At 32.8% G+C, this 19626-nt stretch overlaps 1 protein-coding gene across 1 annotated transcript; it reads left to right on the top strand.

The window, feature by feature from the left end:
* The first annotated feature begins 9131 nt into the window (after positions 1 to 9131).
* Rergl (RERG like) lies at positions 9132 to 18193 on the top strand. The gene is made up of 5 exons (XM_076852708.1): positions 9132 to 9221; positions 10398 to 10454; positions 13881 to 13954; positions 14708 to 14856; positions 17412 to 18193. Exons 1-5 carry the CDS (start codon positions 9143 to 9145, stop codon positions 17692 to 17694), a joined length of 642 nt encoding a protein of 213 aa, XP_076708823.1. The 5' UTR covers positions 9132 to 9142; the 3' UTR covers positions 17695 to 18193.
* Positions 18194 to 19626: the final 1433 nt, after the last annotated feature.

Raw genomic sequence — 19626 nt, 5'->3', positions numbered from 1 at the left:
GTGGCTGTATTGCTACAGAATGAAGATTTGAGTTCTTTTGGATAAATACCAAGGAGTAGGATCATTGGGTCAAATGGTGATTCCATCCCTACTTTTTTGAGCAATCATACTGCTTTCCAGAATGGTTGTACTAGTTTGCAGTATGACCAGCAATGTATAAGTACACTTTTTCTTCAAATCCTTACCAGCATTTATTATTATTTTTTCTATACAATTGCCATTCTGACTGTAGAGAGATGAAATCTTAGTGTTATTTTAATTTTCATTTCCCTGATCACTAGAGATAATTAATTTTTAATATAGATTTGTAGGCCATTTATGTTTCTTCTTTTGAGAAATGTCTGTTTAGTCCTTTTATTGATTGATTATTTTTTTTTAATTTTTTTTTACTTCTATATATTCTGGATATCAATCTCATGTTAGAGGAGCAGCTGTAAAAGATTTTCTTCTATCTATTCTGTGGGCTCTCGCTTTATGCTTTTATTATTTCATTTTGCTAAAAAAACTTTTTAATTTGGTGGCGACCTGCTTGTTGATTCTTGGTGTTACTTCTTAAGCTTATGGGGTCTTGTTGAGGAAGTCAGTGCCCATACTTATTATATGATGGGATGTTGACCCTATGTTTTCTTCCAGCAATTGCAAGTTTTCTGATCTAATTCACAAGTTTTTGATCTATTTTGATTGTACTTTTGTGCAGGTGAAAAATATGAATATCCAGTTTTTTCAGGACCTCTTGTTAAATAGGTTATCTTTTCTTCAAAATATATATTTTGGCATCAGATGACTGTAAATATGTGGACTCATCTCTACATCTTCTATTCTGTTCTATTGGTCTTCATGTCAGTTTGATGGCAATACCATGCTGTTTTTGCTACTATATCTCTAAAGTATAATTTGAGACCAAGTATTGAGATGCCTCCTGCATAACTTTTATTTCTCAGAATTGCTTTGCTTATTGTGGGTCTCTTATTCTTCCAAATGAATTTAAACTCTTTTTTCTAGTTCTGTGAATAATTTCATTGCTATTATGTTGGGAATTGGATTGAATCTGTGCATTGCTTTTGATAGTATGGCTAGAGCTTGGAATATCTCATTCCAGGCCCTTTATTATTTGAGGTCTGAGTTAGGAAACCAGAGGTGAGCCTAATTGGTTTGCCTCTGCATGTGACCTGGTATTTTTCTTTTGAAACACCTGTTTTTTTATTTTTGGTTAGTCATTTTCATTATGTTGCGTCTGGGAGAGGTTCTGTTCTAATCTTTTTTTTTTGTGTGTGTGTGTGGTTCTGTATGCCTCCATGTTTGTTGATATCTATCTCATTTCTGATATGGGGAAAGTTTTCTGTTATTATCTTATTGGAAATGTTCTTAATAAACATTCAGCCTGTGTCTCCATGTTTTCATGACTCTCAGTTTTGTACACTTGATGCTATCCCAGAGTTTTTGTATACTCTGTACATGGTGTTTTATTTTTTACTTTTATTGTATATAAAGTGTTCAAATTCATATACCCTGTCTTTAAGCTCTGAAGTTCTGTTTTCTATGCAATCCAATATGTTGGTGATGCTTTCAACTAAATTTTTATTTGATACAATTTTGCAATTGTATCTTTCATTTCCAGTAGTTCTGATTGTTTTCAAGGTCTCTATTTCTTTATAAAAATGATCTTTCATCTCCTATATTTGCTCTCTTATTTCATTCCTTAGATCTTCTTTTAATTCATTTAACATTTTAATAATCAGGTTTAATAATCTTTCTGTAGAATTTCATCACTTTCATATCTGTGGGATCCTTTGTTAGAGGACTGTGAATTTTGGAGGGAGATTTGTTTGCGTCTTTCCTATTGTTTTATAGACCTTGAAGTTGTGAATCATTTGATATGGGTTCCCTTTCCTCTTTTATATGCATGTTATTTTGTGTGTATTTATCTTTATTTTCTGGGGCTTCCCTCTCAATGTAAGAGTAGATATTCAGGGGTGGGACTTGAGATCCCCTTGTTTTTTTTTCCTTGGGGCCTGGTTGTTAATTTGGGAGTTTTATCTCCCCCATTCTATGTATTGAAGTGTTATTGAGACTCAGGTGAGGCAAGATTGTGTGTAGGATGAGATTTACTGTTACTTGACTTGGTTGTGAGTATTGCCCAGTAGCAAGATTTCTACTCTGTGCACTTTCCAGTCCCTTAGAAAAAGGGGGAACCAGGAATAGCAACAATGTTTTCAACAGATGTACACCCTTAAGATAAATGTCTGAAGTCTAATTTGACATCTGTAACATCAATTGCCACCTACATAGGATTGCTGGGGTCAGCATTTAAGTAGCTTGATATCAACAGTATCAAGACTAAAAAACTGAAACCAAGCAGACATAAGACAGTAGGCATCTACTATGTCATCCAGTGTATTAATGCGCACAAGAATATGCATGGGTAAAACTTACATGAACTATATAATTATGCTATTTGGTGGGATTAAAGTTTCTTATGTGAAGACAAAATAAGGCAAGAGAATGAATTAGTTTTGAAAGTGAACACAGTAGAGGCATAAGATAACGTAGCAGATTTGACTGTACAGAAAAAGGAAAAAAAATAAAAAAGACAGCAAGTATTTTTAAAACTAAAAGTCTTTTTAAAAATTAAAGACAGGATGAGGGAATAGGAAAATTGAGTTGTTAGTGAAAGAAGAGATTGAAGAAGGAGTGATAAGCACAACAATAACCAAGGTGGGAAAAAACAAGCAAAAGTAAAATCAAACCCACATATAATTATAAGCCCACCCAAGTCAAACCAAGACTAAATATTAAATATATAATATTTATATTTACTAAATATTAACATTTAAATATTAAATTATATATATTTATATATGATACTTATGCAGTGAGAACATACTCCCACAAACCTACACACAAATTCTTACATAATGAGGTAAAAGAAACAACAATAAAACATAATCTAATAATATTTGAAAAACATTTTAAAAAGTTAAAATTAAAAAAATAAAAACTATAAAGTGGGGGAATATCGAGAGAAAAAAGAAAAAAGAGATAAGAAAAATTCCCCCCCCAAAAAAGAGAAATCTTGTTGAGAAATAAAGGGCTTGCTTCTGCAGAGGTAATCAAAACTGTTGGCAGGAATGGATTGTTATCTTCATATTTATTTTTGGCTTTGTAACCCCTGGGTCAAGGGCTGGGGGATTCTTAAGGCCAACATCTTTGTGTTCCTCAATTTACTGTTAGTCATTTCAACTACCAGGAAAGTTGGTTATAGTAGACCTCAGATTTCAGTCTCCCAATATAGGGAGAAATAGACTGGGGAGTGGGGTGCTGACACATGGTTAATTTTTGTGGCCAGGGTGGTATAGAATTCTAAATTGGGAGTTCTGGTAGTTGGGGTTTAGTCTTGGCTGAACTTTGGAATTCTTACCAGTAGAATTTGATCCACAACCCCTATTGCTAGAGAAAGGCCAGTCTTTTTAGGATGTCTGAGTCTGTAGGACCTCAGGTAAAATCCACTCTCAGGGTATAGATAAAGTCTCTACAGGTTTTACCCTCATCTCTATGCATATGAGCTACCAGGTATCCACCCCGGAGTGCAGAAGATCATGGGTGGCCACTAAATGCATCTTCTTGGTAGCTTTTATGGGGTGCTTGTGACAAAGGAAGCTTTCTTCTTTTGATATCTGGGTTCTGTATGGTCTAAGTATGATTTTCTTTGTGCCTATTTCAGTCACTCTGGTTCAGGTACATTCTGGGAATTATAAGTGACTGCTAGAGACTTCTTTAAGTGTTCCCAACTCTGGTCTCTGCTTGCTTCTGTGCAAGGCTTATAGATGCTTGGGACATGCTCTGCAGTGTTTCCTGCCCCCACAGATAGCTTTCTGAGCCAGAGGTTTCAGATCCTACTAAACTATCCGCTGCTGAGGTGAGCTATTTTGGGTTTATTTTCACTGAACCACTTTTCCCATTGACTCTGTCCATAAAAATAAGTTTTCCTTCCTAATTCACTGGTTAACTCAAGCTACATTTTCTTTATTTTTAAATTTATTTATTCATCTGCCATACACTCTTCTGTTCATCCACTGCCCCATCCCCTCAGCAAGCATGCCACTGCCATTTAGGTGGCCAAGCTGAAGCACCTCAAACACACTATTTCTTATTATAAAGTTTCTGACTTTCTGTGTCTCAATGGTTTCTTTTACATTCCATATTAAGTTTCAGAGAGTTTTTAGTCATTCACCTCACCTAGGATCAGTCTTCTCATTTTTTAAGTCTACTGCTAACCAACTACCTGGGAAGCACACTCTTCCTGGAATCTGCCATCTTCTCTAAGCAAAGACTTTCAAGAAGCTGTGAGCCAAAAACTGTTATGATGAATGGGTATAGAGCCTAAAAATTGTTTTCCCAGATTAAATAAAGTAGGACATAGTTTTATTGGATAATAATCCGTTTCACATACTTCTTCAAATACAAATAATCACATATACAAAAGGAAGTATATATGAGTAATCTGACGTTGTATGTAAAAGTGAAATTTAAAATAGAAAGAGATAAACTAAGCAATTATTAATTCTGTGATGTATTTATGTTAGCCAAAAAAACTATTGGTTTGTAGGCTAATAACAGTCTTTATATTTTAGTATCCACTATTATGTCTTCATCATTTGGAGAGGTACCTTTTTAGGTTTGAATAATTTCTTTGGAAAAGATTTTGGAGGATTTGTGATTGTGGAGAAATTGCTTCTTTAGCTGAGAATGTTTTCTATGCTATTTATGCTATGACACATTGCATCAAGAACCTTGAGATCAGAAGAGAGGCACAGTTTAGCAATCAAATTATCTTTATTCCTCTAAAATTTTCCCCATAGATTCCTTACCTAATTCCAACATAACATGCAAATGCCTGAATGTTCACAATGTAGTTTAAAATGTTAGTGCCTTGAACACTTGTTTTATGAAATTATAGCACCATTTTCTTCTCTAAAAGTGTTATTACTACTCACTACAAATTTTCATATTTCACATAAAATTTCTAGAAGTAATTCTATCTCAAAAATATTTTTCTATTAGAGTTTTATTTCCTCTAATAACAGATTTGAGGTGAAACAAATACCTTAATTCAGATAAAAATGATCCATTAGTGTACAGGTTTGGGGGTTGTTGTGAATAAATAGAGAAATATACACTCCTTAATCAGTATTCCCATGGGACTAACATAACCCACAGGTAAAGCTCAATCATGGAATGTCCTTGAATTTTTCTTTTCTGTCCATGTCTTTCTTTGTTTCTTGCCTAGAAAGACTTTGCCCTCCCCAAGTTTACTTGAAAGATACTCATGTATGTGTCAACTTGAACATTTTAAAATTTAATTTTCATGATAAAAGTTTTAATATTTCTAGTTTACTTTTCTGTATTTTAGGATGTATAAACATACTTTTCTAAGTACTTCTAATGGTGTCAATACAACTTAAAGATAACACATATTTAAATCTTTATATTCATAGTAAAATAAGTTCCCTACAAAGTCCTTTAATATACTAAATTTTTTAATGAACACATTAATCTAGTTCTAATAAAATAATATTTAATTAATGGGAGGTTAAGGTATGATTTCATTCAAAAAGGTATTTTATTTACTTACTACTTTACCCTGTCACTTTTTTTCTACAAACGTCTCAGTTATATTTGCATATTTTCTTTTGTAAAGCAGACAGTTCACATTCAATTGAACTATCATTGTTGGGATTTTAATTGGCATTACATTTGACTTTCAGAATCATTTGGCACTAGTTACAGCATAAGTATTTTCAGTCTATATTATATTATTTAATAAATATATTAAATATAATATATTTCTATATTATAACCTTCAGTAGGTACTAAAGAATTCTTCCTATAAATATACTTTCCTTATTAGTTTGATTATTTGTTGCATTCCTTTCTTTTTTCCTTCTCATTCCATCCTTACTTTTCCTTTTTAAATTTCATTGTCTTCTTTCTTATAAATGTGAAAAACTTGTTAGGGTTGTTGTTGTTATTTTGGAACTATTGCTTTTATGTTTATCTTTTATCTGGCTACTTTAAGGAATGTTCTCAAAGCTAATAATGTGATAATATAATTAAAGAAAACAATTCCCTCCATAGATACTTTGTCTCCTCTACCTCTAGGAGTTATTCTCACTTTCTTTTTGTTAAGAAGGACTGACAATTTTATGCGATAAAGCCATAGTGAACATTCTTTCATTCTTTCTATAGAATCATCACTATTATCTATCATTACTATTATGATTCTATAGAGATTTGCTGTAAATTTTGAAAATTGTACCTTTAATCTGTTTTTAGATTATAAAGAATATTTTGCTTTTTAAAAGGCGTTGTTATATTTCATGAAATGTTTTTGTGAACATGTTATGTATATAAATTTTCTTCTTGATCTTGTCAATGGAATTGCAATATTTTACTAATTTGCTGTAAAGCCAACTTGAAATTCTTGGAACATGTCCTTTTAGCTCTTTTAATACATCTCTGGTTTTGATTTGCTAATATATTTAGTATCTGGGGATCCATATTCATAAATAATATTGTCCCATGTATTTCATTTCTCTCTGTGTACACTATTCATGTATGGTTAAGGCTTTGATAGATGTAGTGAATGAGTTGGGAAGAATTTCATCCTTTCAAGGTTCTGTAACAGTTTATGAAACAAAGTTATTGTTTCTTGGAGATTTGGGTATGTGACTCCACTCTTCTGAATCTCAACCTTTGGTGGAGAATAATAGAAAAAACAGGGAAATGAGATTAACAGAGAAGAAGAATTGACTAAATTGGCCTCAGAGAAATAAAACAAAACAGATAAGATGATAGCATTTGTGAACCCCTGATAGGTACCAGTAGCTCATTTTTTAATGGTTACTCACTGTCTTCCCATGTTTAAAATGTAGACTTGTGACTATTCTTCTTGTCTGTTGACAGATGTGTTTCTAGGACCTAAAACAGTACCAGGCTATAGAAGAACACTTAATAAGTTTGGGTCATTCAATAAATTAAATAAAAGGGAAAATGACTTTAGTTTGGTTGTGAGTCAATATGTCTTTAGAGTAATGTGAAAAAAACTTAAAGTAGTATAATGTGGCTATCAGAATATTGATTAATTTGTTATCATTCTTTATCTGAGTCCCCATATCACCACCTTTCATTTAGTTTTTCTTTTTTCTTTTCTTTCTTTCTTTCTTTCTTTCTTTCTTTCTTTCTTTCTTTCTTTCTTTCTTTCTTTCTTTTTCCATTTTTTGGGCACTTTTGGTTCTTCAAAATGTGTTTACATTATTTTTTTCCCTATTCAGATTTATAGCTTCACTCCATAGCAACATTACCTTCTTTCTTATTAGGGCTATTTTTAAAATCTGAATGGGGGTACAGAGGAAGAATTTCAGATGAAAGAATAGCTGTCTCTTGATGGCAAATCACATGTTTCTTTTAATATCAGGTAAGTATGAAGCAAAGTCTTTCCTTTCTCTCAGTGGATGCACAAAACTTCCTAAAAACATTGGTGAGAAGTTCTTAAGAATAATATTTCTCCAAATAAATGGAAAAAATTTGATTCCATAGTGTAATAAATAAGTAGTAGATTTCCTTACTAATAAAAATTTATATTATTTCAAATACAGATTTGCAAGTTGGAGAGCATAGTTTTAGCTTTTAAAAATTTGTAATAAAAGGAAAAATCAGAGTTGCTTCAACTATTACTCTGTTGAGTTCACAAACTGTCATATCTTCTCTTGCTGTTCTTCTTTTACAGGTTTGTTTCTTCTTTTGCAATAAACACATCTCTCCAATTCCTGATTACTTTTTCTCATCTCTCTCTCTCTTTGTGGGTTCTACTCATGTTTCAAGTTTTATATACTTTTTGAAGACTTTTCTATCTGCTGCATTGCTTTCCCCAGTCCTTAAAGTCCTATTTTATTTAGAAACATTATTGGTTATAATTCTAATTCATTTCATATTTCCCTTAGTAGACTACAAACTGCATAATGGTAGAAACTTCACTACTTAACCATTGATCTTTAAGTTGTGATTTTAAAATATAGTGGCAATTGAGGAATATTACATATATTCATTTTAAAGACTATATTAATATTTATGTGATCAACCTGGCCTGTAAATAGCATTCCTTGGTCTAGCCCTCACTATTAATACAGAAGCTGAATTCTATTTGTTTTAGCATTTCTAAACATATCATAGGGAAAGATAATAGGAAAAAAGCAGTGGACACTAAGTAGTATAAAAAAATCAACAAAAAGAGGTATGAAAGAGTCATTATTTTTGCATATTAAATTGACCTCTTTACTCCATAGCAGGACTGAATTATGCCCGGATTCCTCCTCCAACTTTTCTTTCCTTTCTCTTTCCTATTTCCAAAGTAATGCAGAAGGATATATGACAGTTTATGTTATTGCTTTTCAAACAACATGAAATTGATTGTTTTATTCTTTGTTAGAAATCTTGCTGTTATCTATTGTTATGACATGTTTTAAAAAGAGAATTTACTTATTACTTATTAAAGATGACATTGGAGAGCCAAAACATTATGGCATCCATTTTCTCCTAGAGCACATCATATGGTTAAAAAATATGGCCTGGGTATTTGTTGACATTGCTATCAAAACTAAACTCAGAAATCCTGGAGTTACCCTTTTCCTACTCTCATTTCTTTTAATGACTGAGTTAACTCATTTCCCCTTGTCTGTCACCAGAGCAGTGCTAGAAGATTTAGGCTCATGTGATAAAGAAACAAACAGAATTTATCTAATCGAAGAAAGTTTACAAGGATGTTTGTCCATCCCTTGAAAACTTTCCAAATGAAAGATCATTTTTGGGGGTCCTAGGAGAAGGTAGATTCCAGATTCACAAAATGGAGGGTTGGAAGCTAAGCAGATGTTAAAAATACATAGCTGTTGCTATCGTAAAACTTAGTCTCAAAATAGTAACTCCAAATTTTAAAAAAGGGAATATGTTGAAAACTACTGAAGGAAAACATTTTTTAAAGTTATAATTAGATGGTAGGAATATGGGGTGGAGTTGTTCTTAGAGAAATGAGAGCAGCAATAAAAAGGAATTATGCTTGGCTTGAGTCAGCATAGTTCCAGAACACTAGATGGATCAGAAAGAGCAGAAAGGCAAGATGAATGAAGTTAAGCTTTCTGTCTTGGGTGGTGAAGGCACCGGCAAGTCTGGTGAGTGGGGATGCCTTCTGTGGTATGAGGTAGAGTGCAAAATGAGAAACACTGAGATGTTCAATAAGAACCTTATATAAAATAACTTTAGATAAATAATGACTTATTTAATCTGTGGGATGATATACGCATTATTATTTGCAGGATTTTTTAATGCTATAGACGAGTAATTTTATATTTATAAATATGTAGTCAGATGTAGCAAAATAAATGTTTGACATATTAATTACTGTCTGCTTCTCTTGATGTTTGAAATTCATAGGGATTCATCATTCCTCTTCTAACTCCAGTATACCTGCCCCTACACCAATAGATAAGCCCCATAGCTAAGCAATGGCTTTGAAAAAACCCTTCTTCTCTGAAACTAAAGGTGGAAAGAGATGCATAGAGACATATGGGTTGTGTTTAAAATGCAGCCTTGTTGATGTGAAAGGACTTGGGAGGGACATGGCCTTGTGGAGAACCTGAAACTAAGCTACATGTGCCTTATTTTTGGAAGCCCTGGTTTGATTTTATTTTGCTTTGCTTTGGTTTTACCTGTATTTGAATGGCAACCAGTATGTCCCTCACAGATCCACATAAGCCTAATGAAGTGGCCAAACTCAGAAGCTGAGATGTGATAAACAGATACCAGAGATGGTTTTGCTATTTCCAGGATTTAAAAATCCTACATCCTTAAACAACTGCAAATGCTTGATAATGTCCTTATCACTATTTTTAAAGCCTTTTAAAATGTTTTTTCTATTTATTTTAAATGTTTTTTCTATGTTTTTACCTAAAGGTGGGGTCATTGTGATGTGTTTACACTTACATATAGTACCTTGGAGCCAGATTTAATTTGATAGAGAAAATATAGAATGCAATAGTCTAACATTTCAAATATAATGAGATGTGTTTGTATTATAAAATATGGGTTGCCTTATGTGTTTTCTTCATGAATTAACTGCAGTGTTTAAATGTATAGTGCTCTAAGATTTTATTTTTCTATTTTCATAATGTTATGTTTGTACAATGCAAACATTATTGACACATTTAGATTAGAATTTAGTAAGATTTTAAGTTCTTCGTAAATGCATGACAATTCTCGAGGTCAAAGATAAAATTTTAGTACACATATAAATTATCTGTATCTTAAAATGTAACAATCCTTAAACCTAGCTTTTTTTTTTTTTTCAGCCCTTACTGTAAGGTTTCTTACTAAGCGATTCATTGGAGAATATGCTTCTAATTTTGGTAAGGCACTACTAAAGACTTCTTATCTTAAAATGTCAACATCATAAGTATTCCCCAATTAGAGAAGCATTTTGGTAGAATTTACCACTTTTATATTTATTAATCAATTTATTAATTAACAGATTTTTGTAAGAAATGCCAGAATAGGTACTCAAGTTGAATATCCTTTAATGATAAAAATTCACCCAATTTGATAATGAATTAGAAAGTCAGTTCATTTTGAAGTCTAGAACTAGACAAAATATTAGATTTGGGATCCTCTTCCCAAATAGTGTATGAATATTTGTTGTAAAATATAGAATGTTTAAATAAATCATCATCTGTTACAAGAGCCAATTGAAGGTAAAAAAACAAGTACCTACAAAATAAAGCATACTGCTATTTAAAAGTCAGGTATAAACAACAGAAAAGTCATGCCTTGTTTAAAGATCATATTATTTTCTACATTATTTACAAATTTCAGAAAAGTTCTGAAACGGAGATAGCAGGGCATCTTAGTATACTTTCAGGATGCTTGCACTAACTCTAATTTTGTGTAATTTTGATCAGAATTAGCATAACACATGGGGTATATCATGGCACAAAAAGTGAGGAATTTTACCCCAATTGAGTAATTTTTGTCCAACAATCCATCAATATAATGGTGTTAATATCTTATTTTATCAAAGGTAGAGATAAATTTAATTTTTTTAACAACAGTGATAATTGTAATAAATATGAGATACAAGAGAAAGAGCAATATATTTTTCATTCAAAATTGTTTATGTAGAGTAAGAAAAGTTAAAGATTGAAAGTGTGTAATTCACCAAGAAATAGATAAACGTTGAACATTTATTCCTAAAGTGGCCCTGTTAGAGTATTTCACAAAATAACTTGGAAGTACTGTGTTGTGCACATGTATCCAACACAGTATTTCAGTCTGTATGACATTGTGAACATTGTAGGGCAAGTGCTTGAAAACTGATTATAGAAAGAAGAAGTATACAAAAAGAGAAATTTCCAGTGTTTCATTTCTGGGGGTGACAAAATCAGCCCACAAAGGTCAACAGCCCACAAGGTAGGACTCAGGCATAAGAAAAGGCTCCAAAACTAAAAATGAATCTAAACATAAATAAAAGAATACAATATCCAAATAACAATACCAGCAATAACAAAACCCTTCACCTTAATGTCTTCTACAATCTAGTTACATAAACAAATGAAATGTTTACACATTTCTGACTGTTACATCTCAATGAAAAATACAAGACCTGGAGACATTTTGAAGAGATAAGCAAGTGATCCAAAGGTCACCCACTCTCTGAGAACAAGCTAGCAACAACAGCTTCATCCTGTAAATGAAGGCCAGAAGGGGAAAAAATATATATATATATTTTAAACCAAGAGTTGATGACTCTTGTCAGCAGTTTTTGAGATTTGAGATTAGATTTTTAAAATGTCTCCAAGGAGATTTTATGGTTTATAGTCAATAGTAAATCTATGAAGTTTAGAATAAAATCTGAAAATAATTTAAGATTTGATGAAACTATAATAAATTTTATTAAATTTAACCTGGAAATATTTAAAAAGTCAGACTTAACTCTCTGGGGAGACTCCCCAGATATCTGTAACAGCTTTCTACTATGGGTTACAGAATATTTGCCAGCATAAATTATAATTTTATGTCAGTAATTACATTATTTTGTAAAAAAAAGTAGGTCTTTTATCAAAATGGTTGTGGAAATTAATTAATTCATTAAATTATTATTCATGTACCATAGAATCTTTCAGGTAGACAGGAGACAGCAGTAAATAAAAATGACAAATAGCTAATAATCCTGACAGAAGGGTCTGTTAATCCTGGCAAAAGAAAAAATCAAAAATAAATTATGTCATGATGACAAATGCTATGAAGAAAAAAAGAGAGAGGGAAGCACTCATATTGTTCATAGTTATTTAAAATATGATGGTCATCACAGATCTTTCTGGGAAAATGATATTGAAACAGAAACACAGTGAATGGAACCATGAAGTTTTCTGGGGTTTATATTTTAGTCAGAAGAAAGAATAATTAACAAAGTTCTAAGGAAGGATATTTCTGAAAAAAAAAATCTGAAGAATGGTATGAAGCTTAGTGCCGATCAAGTGGAGAGAATGTAAAATAAACAAAGAGAGCTTCTGAAGTCATAGAGGTAATGGGGATTTAGATAAGGAGGAATATTCTTAGGTATTTTAAAAGTTTTGGTTTAACCCTAGTGAGATGGGAAGTAATCAAAGCAATTTGACTAGCTAAGTATCTGCTCAGACTAGAAGGTTCATTTTTGTTTCTGTATTGAGAATTAACTAGGGACAGGAAGGGATTGGGGGACTGGAAGAAGATAGGTAAATTAGGACATTCTGTAATAATCTAGGTAAGAGGTAATGGTGATTTAGAGTGTTAGCAGTGGAGGTAGTGAGATGCAGATAAATTAAAAATATATTTTGAAGGTAGAATAAAATGAATTTTTAATAGAATGGATATGGACACAAGAGAAAGAATCATGGAAGGTCTTAAAGCTTTTTATCTGAAAAGTTGGATTTATGGGTATAGCATTTAGCAAAATGGAAATCTGTGGAAGATGCAGTCTTTGCAGAAATATCAGGGGTTCAGTTTAAGTGTGTTAAGGGTGAGATGTCTACCAGGCCTGGACATGTCAAATAACAAGTGGTTCAGGGATATTCTTGAGTTCAGAGAAATCTGGACTGTAGATATAGGCTGAGTTAATAGTGAATAATTGTCATGTTCAGGCATGTAGTTGGTTGAGATTGGCAAAGCAGGATAGATAGAAAAGAGTACCATGAACTGGGGAATTAAGTTTGGAGGTGGGAGGAAAATCACAAGTTTAAGATGGAGTAGCAGAGAATAAATAAAACAGAAGAGTATGTATAGTTGAAGGCCATGTGAAGAAAATATTTTAAGGAGATAGGAGTGACCAACTACGTTACTGCTACTAGTAAGGCAGATGAGATGAAGACAGAGAACTGACCATTGAGTTTTGAAATATTTAAGTTAGAAAAAAATAAGCATGTTTATAAGATGTTGTTAATGAAATACCAGACAGAAAAAAAGTCATGATACAGGAAGACAGAGTTACGGAAGCTGTGTTTTTAAGCAGCTGGAGGAAGTCATGACTATTTGAGGGTAAATGAAATGTCCATAGTAGGAACACAAATAAGTCATCGACTGGAAGGCAAGCAGGTAAACAGACATGGGATGAAATTCATGTGTAAGTAACATACTTGAGTAAATACAGCATGGGCATGGTTTGGGTCACCAGCAAGGAAGAAAAGCTACTGTACTGTTCCACTAAAACAGGGCTGGTGGAATTTGACAGACTGGGATCAGGTGATTGGACCTTTTATTCTGGAGTTTTTCCGTGCCAACAATGCCTATATATTATTTTGCAGAGTCTATCTATAATAAGCATTTGTGTTTGGAAGGGAAGCAACTGAATCTGGAAATATATGACTCTTGTTCTCAAGTAAGTGAAGCAAAATCTTATTTTTTTCATTGTTTTAATTATGACTTGAAGTTTTGATAAGAGTGTGTGAAACATTGTCAGTGTTATAATGAAGTTTCTTCTCAGTTTTAACTACTAAAATGTTAAGAGATTACTTTCTGTGTTATAAATTCCATTTTCTGGCTTCTCTAAAAACTTATGTCAAAAAATTAGCACATCACATATATCTTTAAAATAGAAATACTAGGTTTCATTCATAACATATTTCTGACAGGTCATATTGTAGTTGTCAATTTTGTGGCTTGTCAATTCAGTTAGTATTTTCACTGAGTTGTATTTGTAAGTAACCTGGTTTAAATGAGTATAAGTAAGATACATTTTGAGTACAAACCTCTTTGACCATTCAAAATACTAAATAGTTAAAATAGGATTATATAAATGAGAAAAGGAGTCAAAGGAATATTAATAAAGAAATAACTGTCAGTTGTCTATGGTTTCAAAACAACTCCATGGGACATATTTTTTAGGGGGTAAGTAAAAATTGCTTTAAATATATTTAGCTAAACTTTACCAATTTTTATGGAATTTTCATTCACTTTTAATCAAAGAAAGAGAAATAAGAAAGAAATACACAAAGAAAATACATTTTAGAACATATCAATTTGGGGCTTCATTGAAGTCTCTTTCAGGTGAAATGGGTCTGCATCAATTAACTAGATTATAAAGTACTAGTGTTTGATTCCAACACTTTCAATGCACTTGCTTTACTTTCAGTTGCAGAAAGCAAAATTCTCTCTCACAAGTAAACTTCATTGGGCAGATGGGTTTGTTATTGTGTATGACATCAGTGACAGATCTTCGTTTGCTTTTGCAAAAGCCCTTATCTACAGAATTCGGGAGCCACAAGGTAGTCATTGCAAAAGGTAAGGTATTTCATTCTCTTCTCCTTTCTTTTGAGTAAATCATCATATGGCTGTAAGCATCATTAGGAAGAATTTAATACAGCCTTCCAATTACAAAATTTAACAACCCTGAACAATTCACCTTCCCATTCCACAGGAGTTACACGTGTAGTAAAAGGAATAAGATGAGAATGCTTTATATCCAGGCTGACATAAACAGTTACTTGCCCTGAGTAAATGGCTATTTTACAAGACAGCTTCTATTGTTAACATGACACTCACTTGCAAAATAATGGTCCTCTGTACACAACAGAGTTCCCTTTTCAACCTTTCCTTTTCATTTTCACACACACACACACACACACACACACACACACACACACACACAAATGTTAAGGATACTAAATAAATCCAGATTTATTACATTTGGCATCCTGTGAAATCCAATTCCTAGTTATTGGGTTGTTCCATCTTTCATAGCAAAATAGACTGAATAATCAAACCATTTGCAAATTCTAAATATGAGAATGCAATTTTCTACATTTCACCTTCTAAAATAAAGAGCTGGCCAACAATTCTCCATTGTTAATTATCCTGACACACAGAACTGTGAAGGAGGACATAACTTGTCCTTAAACAATTATTGTGTTGGTAGAGAAAAGCTTAAGCATCTAAGAATTCCATGTTAGTTATTCCTATTTTTTATTGTAAACTTTAGCCTTTTTCATTTGAGGTATTTACGTTTAACCGGTGGATGTAAGTATTCTCTGTGCTCTTAGCCAGTTTGGCCCATAGAGTCCAAAATAATGTTCTAATATGGTAAGTATAAAAAGTTCAATATTATTACTGCAAATTGGTAAAAGTGTTTTATATATCTACTTTAACTGCCCACTAGCAAGGAAACCATGGGCCAGTAATTGATAAAGGGCATATCCCTAGAGCTAGTTCATGTACATTCTGCTTTCCATTTGACTTACCTTCGGTAAAGCACTTCAGTCTCGAAAGCTCATTTATCTGATCTTACAGCTGATGACAGCATAGTAGGAACAGAGGATGTGATTTTACTCAGGTGCCTCATAGCCCTGATTTCCTATAACATTACTGACTTTTTAGAATTCAGGCATTTATTTCCTTATATTTTTGCACTAATGACATAGGTAGAGTATAAAAATAAAGTTCTTTTTATATCCTTTCAAAGCAAAATAATCAGTCAAGAACACTTAAAATCACATTTAACATATAAAAACCTATTTTGACATTTTTACAGCAATCTTGTCAATTTATTGACTAAACTATTCTTGGAGTACTTCCAGTTCCTGATCTGAAGAAAGGCCAGGAGAGTAAAATATGGAACTCTTGTAAAATTACCTCTGATATTCATGGTTCATCCTTCAAAATACTTTCAACTACCTTTCCTCATTTATTCTTTACAATCATTTTGTGTATTTGACTGAAGACAATATTAATACCCCTTAAAGGCCACCACATACAGAGCATCTTTCCTCACTGCCCACGGGCATCTGAATGAACCCAACTTCAGTGGACTCTGGTGTCTATAATTAGAGGCCATCCATGTTTACAATTTCTTCCTTATGCTACTTTAAAGCTAGTAGTTTCATTGTATTTTTTTTTTTTACCAAACTCTTTATTTGTATTGTTTCACCATTACAAAGTAGAGTTATTGTATTTGCAGAAGATATTTTATCTTAACAAGGACCATTTTTCAAATGTAAAGTTGTATTTCTAAGTTGCCCATTGTCAATAGAGCACAAGGAAGATACATGAGAGTAAAAATTTTTCGTTATGATGTATACTAACAAATAAAAAGCAGCAGTGATTACTGATTAACTTTTGCTTAAGGAAACATCCAAATTAACTGTTCAATTCCAGTAACTATATAAGTAGAGATATTTGTTCATTCTCCTCTTGCAAATAATAATGGACATAAAAAATAATAGTAAGCATCTTTCATTGCTTGGAACTGTGCTAGGTATTTTTATACACATCATTTCATTTAATCTGTGTGAGAAATCTCTGTGATGAGGACTATTTTACTGTTTTTTACATAGAAAGAAACCAAAACTGGGAAAGATACCAATAATACCTAGTTATTAATCAGATTCAGCATTCAAGAATAGGTTTATGTTACATCAAATCCTAAGCTTTAAGGGCATTGTTGCTTTTGTGTTATTTACTACATTCTATCTAGAACAATTGTTGTAAGTAAATGGTGACACATATTGTACTGCATAACCAATTTTTTATGCCAATTGTTTTTAGCAAAAAAAGTAGAATGTGACCATTGTATGAAGCTTTTAAGAATGTGCTGCTAATATTTTAAAAATCACTATTACTAAATTGGTTTTGGTGCAAAATTAGTATGCATGGAATACTTGTGAATATGTTAATGCATGGAGATGATTATGTGGTGAAATACTATATGTGTCACCATATCCACATGTGATCATAAACATATATACACAATATTTTTTTCTTTTCTGACTCATATGAACCTTCCTGTTATAAAAAAGAGTTATTGAAACAATTTTGCCAAAAATTTCATGTCTGTATTTCAGAGCTGTGGAACAGGCAGTGCTTTTGGTTGGCAACAAGCAAGACCTCTGTCATGTGCGTGAGGTTGGCTGGGAAGAAGGAGAAAAGCTGGCACTGGATAACCGATGCCAATTCTGTGAACTGTCTGCAGCAGAGCAGTCTCTGGAAGTAGAAATGATGTTCATCAGAATTATCAAGGATATTCTTACAAACTTCAAGCTCAAAGAAAAGAGAAGATCCAGTGGATCTAAGTCAATGGCCAAATTGATCAATAATGTATTTGGAAAGAGAAGAAAGTCTGTTTAGAAGCCATATAATCCTAGGGGATTTATTATGTCAGAGTTTCAAACATTCACATGGTAATTAAACCTATCTGTTGTTTGCTTTTTTGTTGTTGGGGTGGTGGTACCAGAGATTGAACTCAGGGGCACCTGGCCTCTGACCCACATCCCCAGCCCTATATTGTATTGTATTTAGACAGGGTGTCACTGAGTTTCTTAGCGCCTGTCTTTTGCTGAGGCTGGCTTTGAACTCCAGATCCTCCTGCCTCAGCCTCCTGAGCCACTGGGATTACAGGTGTCACCATGCCTAGCCATTGTTTGCAATCTTTAGAAAAAAAAAATTTGTCTGAGATATGAAGTGATTGAATGTGAACCAACCTGCATTTTCAAATGTGTAGTTTGCTTTTGGTTGATTGTACGCAGTTCATGCTGCTTCACACATAACCTTTCATTTGTTGAACAAAAAAGGACTCACTGCAATCTACTGGTAGATTGTTATCCATGGTGCCTTGCCAAGTCAACGCTGCTCATGTAATTTTATTAAGCTACCATCCCATAGTCTGTGGGTTAACTTTAATTTATTTATTTCTTTGAAATAAATGAGCAATTATCTTCATAGAGTTAATATAAGGTTTGACTTATCAATTCGTGGAAGTTCTCCATCTATTTAACAGAAATGCATGGATTTACTTTAGAAATGTCTTTACAATAATATAGTGACCTACATGACATTTTATGTATTTAGATTAAAATATAACTTAAGGCTTAAAGATGTTAAATTCTTAATAAATATTTTAAGGTTGATCTGATGGTGAAACTGACTGCCTTTTTCTGTTGCATGCTTAACAATTTCCCATCTTAACAAGGGAATTTCTCACTGTAGCTTAGATCCTTTTTAGATTAAAAAAAATTTTTTTATTTATAAACTCCTGTATGATAGTGTAAAACAAGTAAAAACTTATTGGTGAATATATAACCCTGAGGGCTTTGTTGGCCTAAAAAAATGTTTTTGCATTAGATTTTGGGCTTTATTTGATTACTTTGACTACCTTCACCTTTCAATGATTTACCTCTAATATGTGATATTGATAGCAATATCACTGCTACTGCCCTTGCTTAGTTTTCCCACTTGATATCTCTCAAATTAAGTCTGTCATCCTAACTTTGGCCAAGTGTTGAGAATGAAGGTTAGATCTCAGACAAATTAAAAATGGTACTACAAGCAATGGTGCACACACACTTGTTTAATAAATACCAGCAGGAACCTGGGGAAGATGGAAGATGATCTTACATAAAGGGTAGTAGATAGGACAGAGGAAATCATAACATACATGATCAAGCTATATAGAAGAAAATTCATTGACTGGGCTTATTCACCATGAGTCATAATTCAACATTTTAGGAATGACACCTAGAGCTGTTTGATACAGCTTTGCTGCTTTTTAAAAATCTGATACTGTTTTCTAAATTGATACTGTTGTTATCCTGAAGGAAAATGTAGTGGAAAAAGAGAATCCTGTGGAAGTAAGCAACACAGGGTCTGAATGTTTATAAAGATGGCAGGGACTGGTTAGAAATATTGATGTAGATTGGATCCAAAACACACCATTTGATTATTTTCACTGGAAGAATTCAAGCGAACTTTCTTTACTTAGGGAGTAAGGGTTGTACTGGTAAGGGGGTACAGACAACTGTGGGAATGGGGTGACTGCTTTATGGGTCTGAGTAAAGAGTAGATCAGTGTGGTTGTTCTCCATCAGTGGAGGCTACCATTGAACTGTGTTTCTCAATATCATTGCAGATTCTAGAATCTTTGAATAGCATAATCTGGATGTCTAGATTTGACCTGTTCCCAATTATCCACCCATCTAGTTCCCCAAACAAAATAACTGTGGTTGACTCCATTTCTGATACTGGCTGGCTCGATATTTAGAAGTGATGTACTCACTGATCTTGA

This window comes from Callospermophilus lateralis, chromosome 4 (assembly GCF_048772815.1).
Source record: "Callospermophilus lateralis isolate mCalLat2 chromosome 4, mCalLat2.hap1, whole genome shotgun sequence".
In the NCBI taxonomy this organism is placed as follows: Eukaryota; Metazoa; Chordata; class Mammalia; order Rodentia; family Sciuridae; genus Callospermophilus; species Callospermophilus lateralis.
This window is presented reverse-complemented; position numbering and strand designations above follow the sequence as displayed.